Source organism: Caretta caretta, chromosome 11 (genome assembly GCF_965140235.1).
Source record: "Caretta caretta isolate rCarCar2 chromosome 11, rCarCar1.hap1, whole genome shotgun sequence".
Classification (NCBI taxonomy): Eukaryota; Metazoa; Chordata; order Testudines; family Cheloniidae; genus Caretta; species Caretta caretta.
This window is the reverse complement of record NC_134216.1, coordinates 46,303,428-46,325,159: the sequence shown is the minus strand read 5'-3', so window position 1 is coordinate 46,325,159 and position 21,732 is coordinate 46,303,428. Positions and strand designations below refer to the sequence as shown.

General features: G+C 40.7%; 1 protein-coding gene across 4 annotated transcripts in view; it reads left to right on the top strand.

The window, feature by feature from the left end:
• Window positions 1–21,732, top strand: part of CWC22 (CWC22 spliceosome associated protein) — a 59,245-nt gene that overhangs the window by 13,895 nt on the left and 23,618 nt on the right. For all 4 annotated transcript variants that reach the window (XM_048868906.2, XM_048868902.2, XM_048868903.2 and 1 more), the window contains 8 exons: window positions 8,749–8,917; window positions 9,465–9,518; window positions 10,410–10,545; window positions 10,648–10,854; window positions 10,978–11,040; window positions 12,036–12,128; window positions 14,276–14,357; window positions 16,541–16,601. In XM_048868906.2, the coding sequence (XP_048724863.1) occupies window positions 8,749–8,917; window positions 9,465–9,518; window positions 10,410–10,545; window positions 10,648–10,854; window positions 10,978–11,040; window positions 12,036–12,128; window positions 14,276–14,357; window positions 16,541–16,601 (865 nt within the window). The remainder of the gene's footprint in view (window positions 1–8,748; window positions 8,918–9,464; window positions 9,519–10,409; window positions 10,546–10,647; window positions 10,855–10,977; window positions 11,041–12,035; window positions 12,129–14,275; window positions 14,358–16,540; window positions 16,602–21,732) is intronic.

Sequence of the window (21,732 nt, the reverse complement as noted above, 5' to 3'; positions counted from 1 at the left end):
GTTGTTGCTCTAGGCAGACTATAACACCTGCTATAATGTAAATGTTACAGTTATGGTACTGTTAGGGCCGGGGTGGGGAACCTACGGCCCACGGGCAGGATTTGGCCTGCTGCCTAATTTCATCCAGCCCGCAGCAAGTCTCAGTGCTGCAGGCCGGAAGCCCTGAGTGCCGTTTTTTCCTCCCTGCGCGGGGCTAGAGCCGCGAGCCATGGCTCGCCCTGTTGTGGGGGGAAGCTAGTTGCTAGGCCATTAAAAGTCCGGTCGGCTCCGGACAGCTCCTGGAAGCCTCTGGGATGTCCCTGCTGCCCGTACATGCAGGTGCAATCAGGGAAGCTAAGTGCAGTGCCTGCGGGCGCAGGCAGTGCGCACTGCAGTGCCGCCTGGCCACGCCTCCACCTGGGGGCCGGATCCGGCCGCTTCCAGAAGTAGCGTGAAGTCAGGGCAGGCGGGGAGCCTGCCTTAGCCCCGTTGTGCTGCCAACCAGGAGTCACTTGAGGTAAGTGCTGCCCGGCCGGAGCCCACAGCCTGAACCACTTGCCCCCCTCAGGTCAGAACCCTCTCCAAGACCCTGCACCGCTTCCCACACCCTAACCCCCTGTCCTAGCCCTGAGCCTACTCCTGCACTCCAAACCCCTTGGCCCCAGCCCAGAGCCCCCTCCTGCTCCGTAAACCACTCATCCCCAACCTCACCCCAGAGCTCACACCCTCAGCCAGGGTCCTCACCACTTCCTGCACTCCAGAGCCCCCTCCCACACCCTGAACTCCTCATTTCTGGCCCACCCTGGAGCCTAGGGGAAGCCCTCAGTCTACACACACACACACACACCCATGGGGCTGGAGCCACAATCGCCAGCTCACCCCGCTGCAGGGGGGAAGCTCCGAGCCTCCATGCCACACCCCAGGGGGCTGTGTGCAGCCCGTGACTGATTTTTTCTGTGGGTCAGTGGCCCCTATAGAAAAAAAGTTCCCCACCCCGTGTTAGGGTATATCTACACAGGGATAAAATACCCGCAGCTGGGCTGGGTCAGCTAACCTGGGTTCACGGGGCTGAAAATTTGCTGTATAGATGTTCGGGCTCTGGGACCCTGCAAGGTTGGAAGGTCCCAGAGCTCAGGCTCCAACCTGAGTCCGAATGTCTGCAAAGTGGTTTTTTAGTCCTAAAGCCCAAATCAGCTGACCTGAGCCAGCCATGCCATGCTGTGGGGCTTGCATCCCCGTGTAGATGTACCATTAGAGGACAGGGATGTATTGGGTATGCTAATTTTTTTTTTTAATCTGAAGAGGAGAGGGGGGAGCCAACTGTTGCAGAGAATCTAAAAACAAGAAATAACTGTCTAGCTCCCAGGCATCATTTCTAGCAGGAGGTGACAGTAAAGTCTCTGACAGCCTATTGTAGAACAGTTTTTATTGTAGCACTTTATGAATTTTATATCTGAAAAACTGTATTTTTTTCTTACAGGCAGTGATTATTTTTAAAATATGGGTTACATAACTGTTACTAGAATAGTTGTCTAGTCTCTGGGAGTTCTTTGTATGCTTCTGATAAAGCTTTTTTATCTAGTTTTATTAAGTTGCAGGCACAAATTTTAGATATAAAAACGGCACCATTTGGCTTTATCTCATAATTAAATTGTAACTCCTAAATTGGCCAAAAAAAACCCCACAAGTTTTTAAAGGTGAATGCAAAATTGGAAAGACAATTTTTTTTTATTCAGCTGTTAAAATAGAGTCTTGATAGTTATCTTTATATCTATTTAAGATGGTCCCAGAAGAAGCATAAGACTAATCTTTATGCCAAGTGAACTCTTGCACTCATGGAGAGTTCTGTTGAAAGGCAAGCAGTCAGAGCTCAGTTGAGTGGAGAGCTCCATGTGGGTACATAGATCAGATTTCAAGATCCAGGTCTTGGAGGGCAAATCAGTTTTCTGTGTTACATTTGTAATAATATAGGTAAAGGCATTTTTTACATTATTTTTAGGTTCCATGTCCCCCACACTACAGAGAATGAGTAAATATTAATAATTCTTTTGTTTCTGTGTTACTTAGGCTAGCCAGGAGAATAGAATGCACAGTCTTCTGCTAGGTTTCAGAGTAACAGCCGTGTTAGTCTGTATTCGCAAAAAGAAAAGGAGTACTTGTGGCACCTTAGAGACTAACCAATTTATTTGAGCGTGAGCTTTCGTGAGCTACAGCTCACTTCATCGGATGCATACCGTGGAAACTGCAGAAGACATTATGTACACACAGAGACCATGAAACAATACCTCCTCCCACCCCACTGTCCTGCTGGTAATAGCTTATCTAAAGTGATCATCAAGTTGGGCCATGTCAAGGTTCCTCCCCCACTCTGAACTCTAGGGTACAGATGTGGGGACCTGCATGAAAAACCTCCTAAGCTTATCTTTACCAGCTTAGGTCAAAACTTCCCCAAGGTACAAAATATTCCACCCTTTGTCCTTGGATTGGCCGCTATCAGCACCAAACTAATACTGGCTACTGGGGAAGAGCTGTTTGGACACGTCTTTTCCCCCAAAATACTTCCCAAAACCTTGCACCCCACTTCCTGGACAAGGTTTGGTAAAAAGCCTCACCAATTTGCCTAGGTAACTACAGACCCAGACCCTTGGATCTTAAGAACAATGAACAATCCTCCCAACACTTGCACCCCCCCCTTTCCTGGGAAATGTTGGATAAAAAGCCTCACCAATTTGCATAGGTGACCACAGACCCAAACGCTTGGATTTGAGAACAATGAAAAAGCATTCAGTTTTCTTACAAGAAGACTTTTAATAAAAATAGAAGTAAATAGAAATAAAGAAATCCCCCCTGTAAAATCAGGATGGTAGATACCTTACAGGGTAATTAGATTCAAAAACATAGAGAACCCCTCTAGGCAAAACCTTAAGTTACAAAAAAGATACACAGACAGAAATAGTTATTCTATTCAGCACAGTTCTTTTCTCAGCCATTTAAAGAAATCATAATCTAACACATACCTAGCTAGATTACTTACTAAAAGTTCTAAGACTCCATTCCCGGTCTATCCCCGGCAAAGACAGAATATAGACACCCCACAGAAATGCTGGAAATGGCCCAACTTGATGATCGCTTTAGATAAGCTATTACCAGCAGGACAGTGGGGTGGGAGGAGGTATTGTTTCATGGTCTCTGTGTGTATATAATGTCTTCTGCAGTTTCCACGGTATGCATCCGATGAAGTGAGCTGTAGCTCACGAAAGCTCATGCTCAAATAAACTGGTTAGTCTCTAAGGTGCCACAAGTACTCCTAGTCTTCTGCTACTCCATTAATTTTCTGGAACTAGAACTGTGTGGGAACCAGAATTTCAGTTTCATGCAAAAAATCTTCAGTTCTGAAATTTTTCATTCTGAACTAGAACAAAAACATAATTTCTGAAGTTTCCTGCAGAATGAAATTTGTGAAAAAAATTTTGTTTGGGCTCTGCCAACATGTTTTTTTCTATTTCAATTTTAAATTTTATATTCTAAAATAAATTTCTACACAGTCATTTTAAAACTAAACATGTACATGTTCCATTCCAATAGGATCATTTCAGATTTTTTTGGAGACAATATTGTTAAAATCAGCATATTCCCTCCCCCATAACATTTTAATTTTGGTGAATTGACATTTTCCAGCATAAAAAATCGGATAATTTTCAGACAGCTCTACCTGGAAGGAGATGTTGGGGGTTGGACTAGATGACCGCCTGAGGTCCCTTCCAACCCTGATATTCTAGGATTCTAAGTTAAAATGAAAATGTGGTGCATTGAGCCCAGTTTTATATAATTATTTAAATTTGGTAATATGTCCACTAACTGGCAGATTACAGTTTGAGTGTATACTTCAATTTAGGTTGAATCATCTACTCCTGATCTTTGGGGGTTTATGATTAGACCAATTCACAGGATAAAAGTCTCTCTCTAATATCCTGAGACCAGCATGGCTCCAACAAAACTGCAAATTTAGGATAAAAGTTGACATGCAGAATTCTAGCCTGAAAATAAATGTTTCAGGTCTGATATTGCAGTCTTTGGACACACAGATTCTATTGTACTCACCATATGTCCTGTGAGACAAGTTAACTCTTTTATTACAAAAAGAAAAGGAGTACTTGTGGCAACTTAGAGACTCACCAATTTATTTGAGCATGAGCTTTCGTGAGCTACAGCTCACTTCATCGGATGCATACCGTGGAAACTGCAGAAGACATTATATACACACAGAGACCATGAAACAATACCCCCTCCCACCCCACTGTCCTGCTGGTAATAGCTTATCTAAAGTGATCATCAAGTTGGGCCATTTCCAGCACAAATCCAGGTTTTCTCACCCTCCCCCCCTCCCCCCAAACTCACTCTCCTGCTGGTAATAGCCCATCCAAAGTGACCACTCTCTTCACAATGTGTATGATAATCAAGGTGGGCCATTTCCAGCACAAATCCAGGTTTTCTCACCCCCCCACCCCCACACACACACAAACTCACTCTCCTGCTGGTAATAGCTTATCTAAAGTGATCATTACGTTGGGCCATTTCCAGCATAAATCCAGGTTTTCTCACCCCCCCACCCCCATACACACACAAACTCTCTCTCCTGCTGGTAATAGCTCATCCAAAGTGACCACTCTCCCTACAATGTGCATGGTAATCAAGGTGGGTCATTTCCAGCACAGATCCAGGCTTTCTCCCCCCGCCCCCCGGGAACACACACACACACACACACACACACACACACACACACAAACTCACTCTCCTGCTGGCAATAGCTCATCCAAACTGACCACTCTCCAAGTTTAAATCCAAGTTTAACCAGAAAGTCGGGGGGGGTGGGGTAGGAAAAAGCAAGCGGAAATAGGCTACCTTGCATAATGACTTAGCCACTCCCAGTCTCTATTTAAGCCTAAATTAATAGTATCCATTTTGCAAATGAATTCCAATTCAGCAGTTTCTCGCTGGAGTCTGGATTTGAAGTTTTTTTGTTGTAAGATAGTGACCTTCATGTCGGTGATTGCGTGACCAGAGAGATTGAAGTGTTCTCCGACTGGTTTATGAATGTTATAATTCTTGACATCTGGTTTGTGTCCATTTATTCTTTTACATAGAGACTGTCCAGTTTGACCAATGTAAATGGCAGAGGGGCATTGCTGGCACATGATGGCATATATCACATTGGTGGATGTGCAGGTGAACGAGCCTCTGATAGTGTGGCTGATGTTATTCGGCCCTGTGATGGTGTCCCCTGAATAGATATGTGGGCACAGTTGGCAACGGGCTTTGTTGCAAGGATAGGTTCCTGGGCTGGTGGTTCTGTTGTGTGGTATGTGGTTGTTAGTGAGTATTTGCTTCAGGTTGCGGGGCTGCCTGTAGGCCAGGACTGGCAACTGTGCCCACATATCTATTCAGGGGACATCATCACAGGGCCAAATAGCATCAGCCACACTATCAGAGGTGGCTGTGTGTGTATGGGGGTGGGGGGGTGAGAAAACCTGGATTTATGCTGGAAATGGCCCACCTTGATTATCATGCACATTGTAGGGAGAGTGGTCACTTTGGATAAGCTGTTACCAGCAGGAGAGTGAGTTTGTGTGTGTGGTTTTTGGAGGGGGGTGAGGGGGTGAGAGAACCTGGATTTGTGCAGGAAATGGCCCACCTTGATTATCATACACATTGTGAAGAGAGTGGTTACTTTGGATGGGCTATTACCAGCAGGAGAGTGAGTTTGGGAGGGGGGGGGTGGAGGGTGAGAAAACCTGGATTTGTGCTGGAAATGGCCCAACTTAATGATCACTTTAGATAAGCTAAAAGAAAAGGAGTACTTGTGGCACCTTAGAGACTAACCAATGTATTTGAGCATGAGCTTTCGTGAGCCACAGCTCACTTCATCAGATGTGTACCGTGGAAACTGCAGCAGACTTTATATACACACAGAGAATATGAAACAATACCTCCTCCCACCCCACTGTCCTGCTAGATAAGCTATTACCAGCAGGACAGTGGGGTGGGAGGAGGTATTGTTTCATATTCTCTGTGTGTATATAAAGTCTGCTGCAGTTTCCACGGTACACATCTGATGAAGTGAGCTGTGGCTCACGAAAGCTCATGCTCAAATAAATTGGTTAGTCTCTAAGGTGCCACAAGTACTCCTTTTCTTTTTGCGAATACAGACTAATACGGCTGTTCCTCTGAAACCTTTAGATAAGCTGTTACCAGCAGGAGAGTGAGTTTGTGTGTGTATGGGGGTGGGGAGGTCAGAACCTGGATTTGTGCTGGAAATGGCCACCTTGATTATCATGCACATTGTAGTGAGAGTGGTCACTTTTGATAAGCTATTACCAGCAGGAGAGTGAGTTTGTGTGTGTGGTTTTTTGGAGGGGGGTGAGGGAGTGAGAGAACCTGGATTTGTGCTGGAAATGACCCACCTTGATTATCATACACATTGTGAAGAGAGTGGTCACTTTGGATGGGCTATTACCAGCAGGAGAGTGAGTTTTGGGGGGGGGGGGGGGGCGGACGGAGGGTGAGAAAACCTGGATTTGTGCTGGAAATGGCCCAACTTGATGATCACTTTAGATAAGCTATTACCAGCAGGACAGTGGGGTGGGAGGGGGTATTGTTTCATGATCTCTGTGTGTATATAAAATCTGCTGCAGTTTCCACGGTATGCATCCGATGAAGTGAGCTGTAGCTCACGAAAGCTCATGCTCAAATAAATTGGTTAGTCTCTAACGTGCCACAAGTACTCCTTTTCTTTTTCGCAAAGACAGACTAACACAGCTGTTACTCTGAAACCTGTCTTTTATTACAGTCCAGCATATCTGAATCGTGATAGTTTTTATGTAATGTGTTCAGATGAGTAGCATGTACTAATAATATTATGCTGCATTTGGTAAATGCGTTTGATGTGCTTGCAATACCATAATTTAGTGAAGTGGCAAGGGATGGTGCCTTAATCTTTTAGATTCGTGTCAGAACCTTAACGTAGCCATTTAATGATTTGGGTGAAGTTGGAGTCCCTGAAAATGAGGAACTAATAGAATTAGGTAGTGGTAGGTATTTTGTTAGCTTCCTCATAGCTTTGCCAGTGCACTTAAATCCTGACATGCAACAATACCCCAATTAAAGTGTTGGGTTTCTTTTGATCTGAGTCTGCCAATTATGCTGAACTGGGCCAAGTTAACAGTAGCAGTCTTTAGTGAGTGGGAAAGTAGTTAAAATAACCACTTGATTATCTCCTCCCTGTCTCACTGTTTACATTCTCAGAAACAATGTTTCTGTCCCCAGCTGTCAGTTCAAAGCATAATTACCGTGTTTAAAAGTTTGCTGGTGCATGTGGGGAAAATTTTATAGCATTACCATTTGAAGACTGTTCTGGTCTTGCTGAACATCCGATTTTCTTTATTAGTCTTACACTGGGTTTGGGGTTTGTTTTTGTTTTTCGGGGGTTGGTGACATTGCATAGAAACAAGATTTCTATTCCTGAGACGTTCTTTTGCTTTTGAGTATACTCATTATTAAAAATGTCATAATTCTCTGTTTTCATAATTAACTGCAGTGGAGATGGCTATTCTGTCACAAATAAATATTATTTATTCAGTTGAGAAGTAAGGAACAAGGTCAGATGAACTCTTAAGCCACAAAGAAGCTGCTTTCACACACACTTATTTACTGTAATTAAAAAAAGGTAGCAGCAGAATTACTTTTATAAGGTGTTAGTGGCCTTTTGAATAACAACAATTACAAAATGTAGTTATGAAAAGAAACAATTTATGGTAAGATAAAAAGTAATGATTAAATAATTCTCATCTAATTTTATTTACATTTTCTGCTCTCATATTTTTTCAATTACATTATATACCTATCACATGCTTTCAGATCATATTGTTAGCTAGAGTTTGTATTTGTTTGGGGTAATTTTTTTTTGTACTTTAGATTACACACACACACACATACACACGTTTTCCCAAACGGTCTTTAATCTTTCACTTTTTAATAAAAAGGTTAAAGTGAGTTTCTTGCCTCTGATTTTACTTTTTCTAAATTAAGTTGAAAAATTAAAAGGAGAGGTTTTTTTCTTCTTGAAATAGCTTTTTTCCCAGAATGTCATCACTTCCGAAAGGATTTCACCTTTAATCTTCATTTTCTTTTTTTGTTTTTGTTTTTTTTAAAAATGACCAATTGGAAGTGTAAATCATTCCTTATCTTTAGTAAAAAGTTAGTTTTTTAGTAGATAGTAGAAATAGCATTGAAATAATGGCTAGGAAATTTAGCTAGGTTTAATCTTCAATTGAGAGGTCTCAATATACAGTAACCATTGTGTTTTGTTTATTTACACTTGTCCCTTTTTAAAGTGGCCTCCCTGCAAGTGAATGGCTTTTGTAACTTAGGGCTAAGTTAAGAGGCAGCTAGAGATTCAGAAAGAGAGATCTAGAAAGATTAATTTTTTTCAAAGACAAACCTATTCTAGTTCTCAGATCATACAATTAATCGCTGATTTAAAAATCTTATTTAAGTAAATTGTAATCCTGTTGTTAACATTAATATGATTTAGAATTGGTACTCCAAACATAATCCGAGGTTTTAGTATGAAAATAACCACTGTTTGGAACTACCTTTTAACTATCTGGAACACAGAATATGCTTCTGTTACAATGTAGATGGTGAATGACATCATTTCATATTTTCATGATTGGCACTTATACTTGTGTGTGTGTGTACTCTTACTTACAGGGGATTGCTGTCTAGATCAATTTTGCAAGCACAAAGTGCCTCTCCAATCTTTACACACGTTTATGCAGCAGTCGTAGCAATTATCAATTCAAAGTTTCCAAATATTGGAGAACTGATTCTCAAGAGGCTAATTCTAAATTTTCGCAAAGGATATCGCAGAAATGATAAGGTATGTAAGAAAAGCTTATGTAAGAACTTACAGTGCCACACTGTAACCAGTGATCCCACTAGTGTGTTATCCTATTACCGAGTGATCAATAATGTATGTTTCAAAGGAATGTGTGTGACTAACCAGAACCTGGCAAAATGCACTATATTCATTCTAGAAGTAGTGGTAGTATATTATGGTGGTCTTTTTATTAAACTGACCACATCTTATGCCCTGCAGCTTGAAGATCGAAACTCTTTTTAACTTCAGTTAATGCAACAACAATGGCTTTTATTCTATAGGGTACAATCCTTTTAATAATCTTAAAAGAAATGCTTCGGTATCCTGCAGCAGTGCTTTAATAGATTCATAGACTGCAAGGCTAGAAGGGAGAATTGTGATCATCTAGTCTGACCTCCTGTATCGCACAAGCCATAGGACTTCCCGGTTAATTTTAAATTGTCATTTACGTAAATACACAGTTTGTGAGATCTGTTTTTAAGTTGAGAGCTCTTTCAATGTGTGAAGAAATTGACATATATTTAACTGTTCTTTATTCATTTTTCAGCAACTTTGTCTGACAGCTTCAAAGTTCGTTGCACATCTAATCAATCAGAATGTGGTACGTTATTTTGTATTTGATACTACAGGTTACACTTACAGCAATCTTTGAACAGTAAGATGCTTAATTTATTACTTTTTGATAAAGAAGCAGTTCCTTTTTTAAAGAAGTAAGACCACAAACAAATAATAATATTTGCTTAGGGAGAGCAGGGATCTCTTAGGCCCTAGCTCTGCACTTAAGACTACGTGAGCAGATCCTGGTGCCCACAAAGAGCCCCAGTGCTTGCAGTGGAGCTTCTATACAGGCAGAAGAATCTGTCCACGGAAAGACAGTTGCAGGATCATGGCCTAAAGTAGTCAGCACCTAAACAATGCAAAAAGAACAGGAGTACTTGTGGCACCTTAGAGACTAACACGGCTGTTACTCTGAAACCTAAACAATGCAGGGCTTTATAGATCAATATCAACCTCTTTAATTGCACCTAAAAACAAATTGGTTTCCAGCAGTTGTTTCCTTTTCTCCCTTCTAAATAAGCTTTAGCAGTAAATGTAAAGGAGAGGAGCATGAAAGGAAGGTGCCAAACTTTATTTCTCGAAATGATATTTGATGTTAGTGTTCCTTCAAAATGTGTTCCATTCCCTTCATGATGGCAAAGATTTTCTTGCATTGCTTGACTGAATGAGGACAGCCATATTTGAGTAGTAGAATGATGTCCAGTACAAAGAAGGTGCAAATATAAGAATCAGAACCTTTATTTGAAATGCTGACTTTGGTTTATGTGGAAGTGGCAATATAACTTCCCACACTGAAACAAGATATAGCAGTCACAAAAAGCACAGTTCTCGGTCAACTAGTATTTTATAACAATAGTGCAATAAAATGGATTGTTATTTTGGAAGTCAGACATTCTTGCTTTTATAAAACCCTTTTCTGTTTTTCTCCCTGAAGGCTCATGAGGTTTTATGTTTGGAGATGCTCACGTTGCTTCTTGAAAGACCAACAGATGACAGTATTGAAGTAGCAATTGGATTTCTAAAGGAATGTGGACTCAAATTAACAGAAGTATCTCCTAGAGGTATTAATGGTGAGTATAATTAGTTGGTACAATTATCTTTAAATCTGTAGTCTTTTTTTATTAGTATCTGATCACTTCAAATTAGAATTAGTTTTTCTCTTTAATCTAAAGCAATCTTTGACCGCCTTCGCCACGTTCTTCACGAATCTAAAATTGACATGCGCGTTCAGTACATGATAGAAGTTATGTTTGCTGTACGTAAGGATGGATTCAAGGATCACCCAATCATTCCAGAGGGACTAGACCTAGTAGAAGAAGAGGATCAGTTTACTCATATGTTACCTTTAGAAGATGATTATAACCCAGAAGATGTTCTTAGTAAGTGAGAAGTAAAAATTTAACTTCAAACAATTTCATTCTCTATGAAAACAAATTAAAATGAAACATGCAATAATTTTGTTCTTTTTCTTAGTTTAAATAAGATTTTATTTTATTTTAAAGATGTTTTCAAGATGGATCCTGACTTCATGGAAAATGAAGAGAAGTACAAAACCCTTAAGAAGGGTATGTAAACCAGATTCATTTAAGCACTCAAGTGGAGTATAAAACTATGAAGCATATTATAGCATTCTAGCAAGTTTATAGGTCGTGTTTTGTAGGGGGTAGTGGGGAAAAAAAAATTGCCAACAATATTTATTGTTGAGGTAAAAGCTGGTTTTAATTTTAGCTGAATTTTTCTTATTTAAATGATGATGTAAACTGCACATATGCACAATGAGACACACACCACCTTTTTTATTACAATGGACCATAAATATTGTCAGTTACTTACATCCTTGTCGTAGTTACACAATTCTTAATCTGTCATTTGTGTCCCAAAGATTCGTATAGTAATAGTTTAATACACACTTAATAAAGATTTTTCTACTGTGTGTTCTTTGGCAACGCTTCTGTGTTTCTAAATAACAACCCTGCTTTCAAATATGAAATCTATTATTTTAAAAGTAATATTGGTTTTATAAAGTAAATGTAAGACAGCTTTTTCTCCACAAGAACAGGGATCTCCTGAGAGCACTGAGTACATTGCTTTTCCTCCTGAGCCTTTGTCACAATGATTTTTCCTCTGACCAAGAGTTGAGTTTCAACACAGAGCCCTCCATTGCTTGCCTATGTCAAACCAGTGAAAGGAATTTTTAAAATAGGTTTTTGGAAAAGTACCAACCAGTTTCCCTCTCCACCAGTTTTTCATTCTTGTATGCCTGAATTGAGTTTGGCATCCCTGTTTTGGGGGGGATCCTTTTATTTGTCTATCTGCCATATATTTTAATATACCTGTCACTACGGTATCAAGGCCCTCTGGAGTCCCATTTTTCTAAGTCTTGTGTCAGATTGACTTTCCTTCTGTTGAAGCTCGGTTGCAGCATGTCTTCATGCTCCAGCTTTGTCAGGCTCTCCCTCCCTTAGGACTAGACAGATCCCGAGGTATTTGGGGCCACATCTCTGTGTCACTAGGCAAACCGTCCACCCCAGGAATATTTACTTTGGAATTTTGCTTCTAGAAATTCTTGATGAAGGTGATAGTGACTCAGAAACAGATCAAGATGCTGGAAGCAGTGAAGAGGATGAAGAAGAGGATGAAGAGGATGAAGAAGGTAGGAGTATGATTATAGACATTTACTATTGATCTTTTTTATAGTAGATCAAGAAAAGGAAATCTCAGAATGTAACTTGCTATATGCTATCTGAAGCAATTGAGATTTAAAGTGTGCAGTCAACAAAAATCACATTTCTATTTAAAATTTGTTTTTACTGTTACAAGATTAAATATGCTTATTTTTCTTTTTTCAATTTGTTTACTTTGTCTTTGACAGTACTTTGTGCATATTAAGTTTCATTTTTGTTGATGGTGCATGTCCTCCCACGGGCTCTGCAAGAGGGTGTTTACCAATTATAGCAACAGCAAAGCTAAAACTGAAGAGGTGGGAGGAAGTGGGCAGGGGCCCATAGAAAGAGAAACGGGAGTAGGGAGGAATTTGTGGCTTTGTATGTTTGATTGTGTCAGTTGCACTCCAGAAAGATCCCTGTAAATATAAACCAGGGAGTAGAAAAATTGTAATTTTTCTGAAGGAATTTTTAAGAACAGTTGAGGACATGCTATTTGTGCTCTGTCTGAATGTCTTAAGGTCAATTTCAAAATTCAAGTTTGCAATTACCTTTCAACTGATGGTTTTTTAAAAAGGGAGTTTCAAGACAGGATAATTTATTGTACAGGCCATTGTTACAAGTTATTTACTCCAAATAAACAATCGTATTGGCGTCTGTGCATTTTGTAGAACGTCTTATGTAATTACTGAGAAAGATATGATGGATGAGAATAAGTATAGATGTTTACTTCATAGGTCTGCAAAATGTAGAAGGAAAGCTCTACTCTGTAGAGCGGTGGGAATCATTTCTTCACCAGCTTGTTACAGTATTGTACAAAAAAAACCAAAAACACAAATTTACTTAGATAGCAGGCTGAAGAAAAAGATGGTAATTCACAGAAGCCTGTTGTCACTTCTGTTGCATATTTGAAAACTCCCATATGAAATAGGATATTAATTTCCTTCAGAGCAGCTGTTTAGCTATTTTAGTCCTTTTTAATTCTGTTCCAGTGCATGACATCAAATATCCTTTGGTGGGCCACGGTGGGCCTGATCCAGCTACCATTGATGTGAATGGAAAGGTTCCTGTTTATGTTAATGGGAACTGAGTCTGGATCTAAATACACACAATTGTGTAAGTCAGGGGTGGGCAAACTATGGCCCGGGGGCCACATCCGGCCCTCCAGGCTTTTTAATCTGGCCCTCAAGTTCCTGCCGGAAAGTGGGGTCCGGGGCTTGCCCTGCTCCAGCCGGGGAGCGGGGTCGGGGTCTTGCCCCACTCTACACGGCTCCCAGAAGCAGCAGCATGTTCCCCCTCCCAACTCCTATATGTGGGGGCAGCCAGGGGGCTCCGCACACTGCCTCCGCAACTCCCATTTGCTGGGAACCACAGCCAATGGGAGTTGCAGGGGCAGCGCCTGCAGATAGGGCAGCATACAGTGACGCCTGGCCACACCTCTGCGGGGGGGAGGGGGGCAGGCGGGGGATGCCACTGTTTCTGGGAGTTGCTTGAGTTAAGCACCGCCCGGAGCCTGCCCCCCTGTATCCCTCTCATGCCCGTGTCCCAGCCCTGATCCCCCTTCTGCCCTCCGGACCCCTTATCCCCAGCCGGAGCCTCCCCAACCCCCAATTTCATAAGCATTCATGGCCTGCCATATAATTTCCATACCCAGATGTGGTCCTTGGGCCAAAAAGTTTGCCCATCCCTGGTGTAAGTAATTGCCTTTATTAAGTTTGGTATTAAACATTTTGGTTTAATTTTGTAGTCCTTGTTCAAGTTCTGGATGGCTAAACATCAGCCAGCCAGCACATGAAAAGAAAATGTTCACTCAGTTAGTCCCAGATCATAAACAGGTGTCTGTATTTTGCACAGGAATATGGTTCTGCCCTTTGCAAAATCAGGACCTTAATACATGTATCATTGAAAATTGTGAATAACTTGTGAATTTGATTTTTTTTTTTTAAGTTGTAGTCTCACATCATGCAAGTACCAGTGTTTTTCGTAAACTTTACAGCACCTACTAAATGCTCCTAAATGTATTTATACACAATATTACGTAATAGACTGAAGACTTACTGAAGATGCATACATCTCTACTGTCTTAGAATGTATGTCTCTGTTTCAATTTCTAAATATCCAATTTTTTCTCTTCAAGGACAAAAAGTGACTATCCATGACCAAACAGAAATTAACCTGGTCTCCTTTCGTCGTACAATTTATCTTGCTATTCAGTCAAGGTAAAACGTATATAATTTATACTGAAAAAAGTGTGTGGTCCTTTAGAAATTAGTGCATTTGTACTGAATCTGTTGAATATGGGGTTGTTAATAGCTTTATCATTATCTTACAGTCTTATAAACAAATTGAACAGATGTTTTAGATGAACCATTGGTCTGACCCAGAATGGCCATTCTTAAGTTCTTAATTTAGAAACGATTTAGTACATTACATTTCTAAACTTCCTTTTTGGGTGAAGACTTTTAAAATGCTACACTAGATCATGCTTCTGTTTTATGGAGCACTGGTTTAGTCAGGACAGATTGGGGGTACGGGGAAACAGTACTTTTCCAGACTGCCCACAAAATAAGCTTCACCCGTGTGAATCTCCAGTCTTACAGCAAATTGTGTAAATATGCAAAATATAATAGTGTATGTTACTTGGCTCCCTTTCGTTGTTTCTTGAATACTCCATGAGCTCTGTTAGGCTCCTTGAGCTTGGCTTTTTCATGAGGGTTAAAAATAGCTGGTAGTATCTGCCAAATGCTAGCCTCTTGTGGTACCAAAATGAGTCATTGCTCACAGTAAATTGTATAGATGTGTGATCCTCTCTCGCCTTTCCTACATGAGGAATGAAATAGTAAACAGTAATTTATTACTGGGCAGCTTACGGAGATGAATGGAGGCAGTTCATACCTCTCAGAACTATTGTTCCAAAGTCTCCTCAGGCCTTGTCTACGATGCACAGTTTTATTGACAAAAGTGATGGCATATATCACATATATCATTTATTCTTTTACGTAGAGACTGTCCAGTTTGGCCAATGTACATGGCAGAGGGACATTGCTAACACATGATGGCATATATCATTCACCCTCACATCTACCAATGTGATATATGCCATCATGTGCCAGCAATGCCTCTCTGCCATGTACATTGGCCAAATCAGACAGTCTCTGCGTAAAAGAATAAATGGACACAAATCAGAGGTCAAGAATTATAACATTCAAAAACCAGTCAGAGAGCACTTCAGTCTCCCTGGTCACTCGATTACAGACCTAAAAGTCGCAATATTACATCAAAAAAACTTCAAAACCAGACTCCCAACAAGAGACTGCTGAATTGGAATTAATTTGCAAACTGGACACCATTAAATTAGGCTTGACTAAAGACTGGGAGTGGTGGGTCATTACACAAAGTAAAACTATATTTCCCCATGCTTATCCCCACCCGCCACTGTTACTCACACCTTCTTGTCTACTGTTGGAAATGAGCCATCCTGATTATCACTACAAAAGGTTTTTTTCTCCTGCTGATAACAACTCACCTTAATTGATCACTCTCAGTATAGTGTGTATGGCAACACCCATTTTTTCATGTTCTCTGTGTCTATATATATCTTCCTACTGTATTTTCCACTGCATGCATCCAATGAAGTGGGTTTTAGCCCACGAAAGCTTATGCTCAAAGAAATTTGTTAGTTTCTAAGGTGCCACAAGTACTCCACGTTCTGTTTGCTTATACAGACTAACACAGCTACCACTCTGAAACCTGAGATACTAAAGATCAAGATAGCAATTTCAGAAAAGTATATGGGCATGGATACAGAGGTTACATTTTGGTATTTTACAGGAGTGAGTCAGAATGAACTTATGTATTTTTGTTACTAGACTTTGTGTATTTCCATTTAGTATGATGTAATAGCAGTGTCTCATAAAAGAGAGTCACCTTGTTTTTAGTCTGTCTGCAGATTTATTAGCTTTGGATTCACTTTCAGATATAAAATTGTTGAATAGCAGAATGCTGTTGGGAAATATTTTAGTTTAAGCTTGAGAACTTTTAAAGAAAGCTGTTGAACACAATGCTTTTGATGAGTAATTAAAGTGTGGTGAAAGGAGAATGTATTCAGTCTTCTCTAAAATGCAGATCATAGTCTTGATTTAGACAGCTTTCGCCTTATTGTTTCATTTGTCACCATACTTCAAATACTGATTTCCTCAACCACCCTTATGTTTGGAAGGAGCCGAAACTAGCATTGCTAGGGCATTTTAACAGCAACAAGTTCAATTACATCATACTTTTGTCATGCTAAAACACTTTGGTTTGTACGTTTAACATCATTGGTATCAGCATAATTCTGTATGTGTTTTTAACATAATGTGTACTCAATGGGAATACAAAACTATTTATTTTTTCTTTGCAGCTTAGACTTTGAAGAATGTGCTCATAAATTGTTGAAGATGGACTTTCCTGACAGTCAAACTGTAAGCCTTGCTTTTGATTCCCTTTCTGTTTCTTGGGGGGGGGAGTATAATTTGATCATTAACATTTTAGCAAAATTAATATTCACATGATATACACCTACAATGCAATCATGTTACTTATAAAATGGAATTAACTGCTATTACAGCTATTGTTTCTCATTTTGTAATCTTTATGATAAATACCATGACATTTGATATTTTTGGTTTTTCTTTCTCACTTAGCAGTTAGCAGCTAAGTTCCCTCTAAGCTGCTTGGCTGGGTGGCCGCCCAGCCGGCTATCAAGTGCCGCGTACTTTGGGTGTCCCTCCCCTCACTGCCACACTGCTCCTGCCCTCTGCCTTGAAGCCCCTGGCCAGCTGTTCCCGGGAGCCTCCCGCTTGCTGTGCCGGGGGGGAGATGCTGGTGTCAGGGTGTCCCCCGCCCCTGTACCCAATCTCCACATAGTGGGGTTGGGGGGTGTGACACAACAGGGTTCAGGATGGAAGGAGCTTGCTGGCAGCTGTTGCTGTGTCTCAACAAGCGGACTTCAGACTGCTGAGTACCAATCTACTTCAAGGGGCAGCGTGTGTCTCTCTCTGTCACACTCACCTTCCAAACATACTTGTGGTGGTGGTGTTACTTGATACTTCTTTAAAAGTGTGTTTTAGTTTTGTGACTGGTCTATGCATTTCATAATTTTTATTTCTCTCTTATGCTTAACTTTAATTCTTTTGAGTAGTGAGTTCGAAAATGCCTAACCTGTCCGGGCTGGAGTAATTATCTCTATGGTAGCTTTTTAAAAATATATATTATATCTAGGTTTTTTGTTTGTACTGGTGACACACATCCGCACATTACTTTGATATGGTACACATAACAAAATTCATTCCGCACATGGATGGAAAACATTAGAGGGAACACTGGTTAGCAGTTCAGACAGTTGGGTGAAATTCCTTCTTTTCAATATACATTTTTAACTATAAAGTGATGTCATTCTATTTATAAAAATGTTTGTTATGCAAGCTGTTGAAATGATGCCATTTGCCACAGATGACAAAACTACTGCTATAGAACAGCTACAACTTAGAGGCCAGAGAAATGTTTCTGTAGGAAGATTTTTTTAGTAGGTTTCTGGATAGCTGTTGATTTTATCTGTTCAGCTAGAAATTCAACGTGATAGCTTCAAAAGATGGAATTGCACCCTGTATTTTATGGGAATGCTTTAAAAAAAGGTTTTGTTGCTTTCACAGTCTTGTTTAAGCAATATGTACTATATTAAGCAATCATCTCCAAGTATGGCTGTTTTGGTGTAAGCTTGAAGAATGTCTCTTTGTCTGCAGATAGTACATCTAAAATCCATTTGACTGCTATGTGTTCTGAAAAGGAAATTGCTGTTTGTCTATGACTTAAACCAGATCCTGAAGCAGTGGGCAGGATCTAAATAGCCACGTAATTCCCAAGACAGGTATTTAGTCAGTGGTGAGATTGTCAATAATCAACAGATAAGTGAGCTCTAGCTTAGGGATCTGAATTGTGACTTTGAAGTTCAATGCATGAAAGACGAACAATCTCTTTTATTTAAAACAAAATATGATCCAGAGATGCATGAAGCTCACTTTTATCAATGCAACAATTTGTGCAGGTGAAGTCAATATGATATAAATATCTTTTGTGTGGACAAAAAGAAACAGTTGACGCCCTTTAGGAAAACTTTGATAAATATTATCATTAGAAATTATTTTTGCTATTTACTATGTTTTCTTATTAAGGTTATTTGCAGATAACTAGGAGACTAAGAGGTTATCTGATCCTGCTGTGTATTTCCCTATCTGAAGCTCAAAGTCATTTTGTAGGAAATGATTCAGCAGCAAATAAATGTGATGTTCAGCAATAGAGGATTATGATTTCCAGGGATTTCCAGAGGCATACCCAGAAAATTCTGAAGAGAAAAAAAATCCTGTTGTCAGGCAAATCCGTTTAGTTATTAAAAACAAATCCAGAAAATACAGTTTACAGTACAGTATGTGCTGTTATACCACTCTCAGTAGGTGACTTGCCCCAAGGTTCACAACCATTTCTCCAACTTCAATGCATCACCAAACAACTCCATACAACCATCAACCACCTGCAAATGGTCCAGGCACCGGCAGCACCCTCTCGTAAGAGTCTATTTACAAAAAAGCCCTACCACACTGATAAGGCCTTGCAGCCTGGCTACTAAGGATGTTGTTCAGGTGTACTAGCTGCTTGTTTAAATCACACTTGTGTATTGGGGTGTCTAAGTTAGGGTATCCAAAGCACCCATACCATCTCCTCCACATAAGGACACTGAAGACACTGTGTGTCAGGGCATCCTGACTTCCCTAACCCTCCTCCAAAATTGCCAAAGATGCAATATGTGTATGATGGTCCGGTGAGTAGAAAACTTCACTGAGCAAATGCAGGATCTAAGATTTCATCTTTTTAAAAAGCACCTGTCTAGCCTGCATTGATGTGAAGGTTATCTTATGAGTTGAAATCATCACAGCGCTGAATTCCCAAATCAGTAGGCAGCGTCAGTGCCTTTGTTCCTGCCCTGAGCTTCCACAGCCTGAGACAAAGCAAAAGCTGACGAATTTTGTCAGTTTTTGCTGTTTTTCAGACTCCTGCAGGCAACAGTAAAGCTGAAGAGATTCAGGTCAGGTTCATTCTGCCAAAGTTTGGGGAAGCTTTGAGTAATAGCAGAAGCAGGCTCGGAGACTGTTTACTGGGGAGACAACTGAAAATATGAATGTTGGGAGAAGGATATAATAGTGGCAAATGCTCCCCGTTCAGCATCCAGAAAGATGAGAAAGAGGTGAAGTAGAGAGAACCCGATATCCTCACAGTGGCCAGGAAGTTCTGAGGTGTGGGGAGGAAGACGAAAGGAGAATACCCCTTCTCCATCCCAGAAGCCAGACTTGTTGTTTGATGGGACTCCATCTTTCATTATTGGGCTCTGGCTAGTACAGTGGTTCCCAAATGTTTTACTAAGGTGACCCACCAAATGCATTTTGTCTTTTTTTATAACCCATCATATACACACACACACACACACCCCACACACACACACACTTTGCCCAAGCATCACAACCCTAACCCCAGCCTGGAGGGGTGGTGATTGGGTTTGGAGAGTGAGCCCACCCTGCACTCACCTGCAGCAGCGGTTCTTGTCCTTTGGAGCTGGACCTGGCTCCCCACTCTGGGCACTGCAACCTGGTATATGGGGTTGCAGCACCACTCATATTTGGCCAGTAGGAATGGCTGGGCTAAATCTGAATGGCGCAGTGACCTCATACAGCAGGTTGCAATGCCCGGAGTGGGAAGTCAGGTCCAGCCCTATAGGACAGGAGCTGTGGCTGCAGGGTGAATGCAGGGCAGGGCTCACTCTCATGGCCCCTTACTCCGGACCCTCCCCTCCGCACCAGACTGGGAGAAGTGTGTGTTTGGGTAGGTCAGGACCCGTTATGGGTTAATCTGGCCCTGGATGTGGTGGCCAATCTAGAATCTTCCCACGACCCATCATTTGGGAAACACTGGGCTAACGGACATTCCGGTTTGCAGCTCCCAAGCAAGACCCAGAGAGCAACACTTTGTTAGGAATCCCAAATGTTCTCCTTTTCCAGCCGCTGGAATGGAACAGAATTTGGTTTCCCTGCATATTGCTCCTGAACAGTATCACTCCCTAATTGTTTTGTTTGTTTCATTAAGCGGATAGTAGGTTTAATTTTTTAGCTATGGGATGTCTGGTAAAATTTCCAAATGCTGTAGGTATGAGTGGGGGAAGAGAGAGATTGATTAATTACCCTAAATAGTACTTGACTTTCTTTTAATGCACGTCTACACAGCAAAGAAAAACCCCATGACTCTGGGACCCTCCAACCCCACAGGGTCCTGGAGGCCGGGCTCCAGCCTGAGCCCAGAAGTCTACACAGCAGTGAAACAGGCCTGCATCCTGAGCACTGTGAGCCCAAGTCAGCTAGTATAGGCCAGCCATGGGTGTCTAGTAGCTGTGTAGACATACCCTTCGAGTTTGGTTTTAAGAGAACAAAAGTGAGACACAAAATACATGGAGAGATGGCGAGCACAATGCATGGAAAGTGAAAGAAAGATGGTGAGAGATTAAATAAGAAAAAACACACTGAAGACAAATTGGAAAAAGATCTGCCATGATCTATAATAGAAATAATATAGAAAGAGTTATGGCAAGAATTCTTTCCAAGGAAAGAAGATCTGTAATAAGTAGAGTTGGTTGAATAGTACTTGGCAAATATATTATTCAATCAATTTTACTGGTATCCGTTAAATAGCTTATTCAGTTACTACTTTTTTGTGGTTATCAACCAGCTCTATAGCTGGTCAAATACTACTCAGAAAAAATGTATTTAGATTAATACTGGGTGAATTGATTTATTTTACAGTTCAGTATGGTATACAATATAACAGTACACAGCTTGTTTATTCTTTTCACCTGTGGGGGATAGGGAGGAATGGCTTTGGAACAGTGACCTTTTCGGGGAGCCTCGTGGTACAAGTGGTATTTGCATGTTTGATTTTTGAACCAAGGCTAGTAGGCTGAGAAATCAGGCTAGTCGGTGTCAGGTAACTTTTTTTTTTTTTTTTTTTTTTTAAGTTCTGGCTATGGCCGCTTGTGAGCTCAGTAGTGAATGTTTTAGCCATTTGGACTTTACATGCATGGTAGGGAGAGATTTTGAACCTTTTCACTGAATCCTCTGGATTTTCTAGAGGTAGATAGCATTCCCTTGATAAACTTGACATTATATTTTTCTTGAAAACTACATTATTTCACAGAAAAAATAATTAAACTAAATAGTTTTCAGAGTTCCATAGTACTGAAACATCACAGAGGTGCTAAACAAGGGGTTTATCTGAATAGATGGTTGAAGGATTGGGGCCAGAATGTAGGCAGGTATTGTATAGGTTTATCATATAATTCTGCCAACATCCTTTTTTGAACTGCTAAATAACATTCTTCTCAGTTGCATTATGTAGCAGTACAACATACTATAAATTCAAAATGCAGTTTTTGTCAATTGCTGTTCAATAATTATAGGTCTGAGTTGTTCAGGAGTTCAGCAAGCAGGTTGAATTCTAAGCTAATTGCTCTGGAAT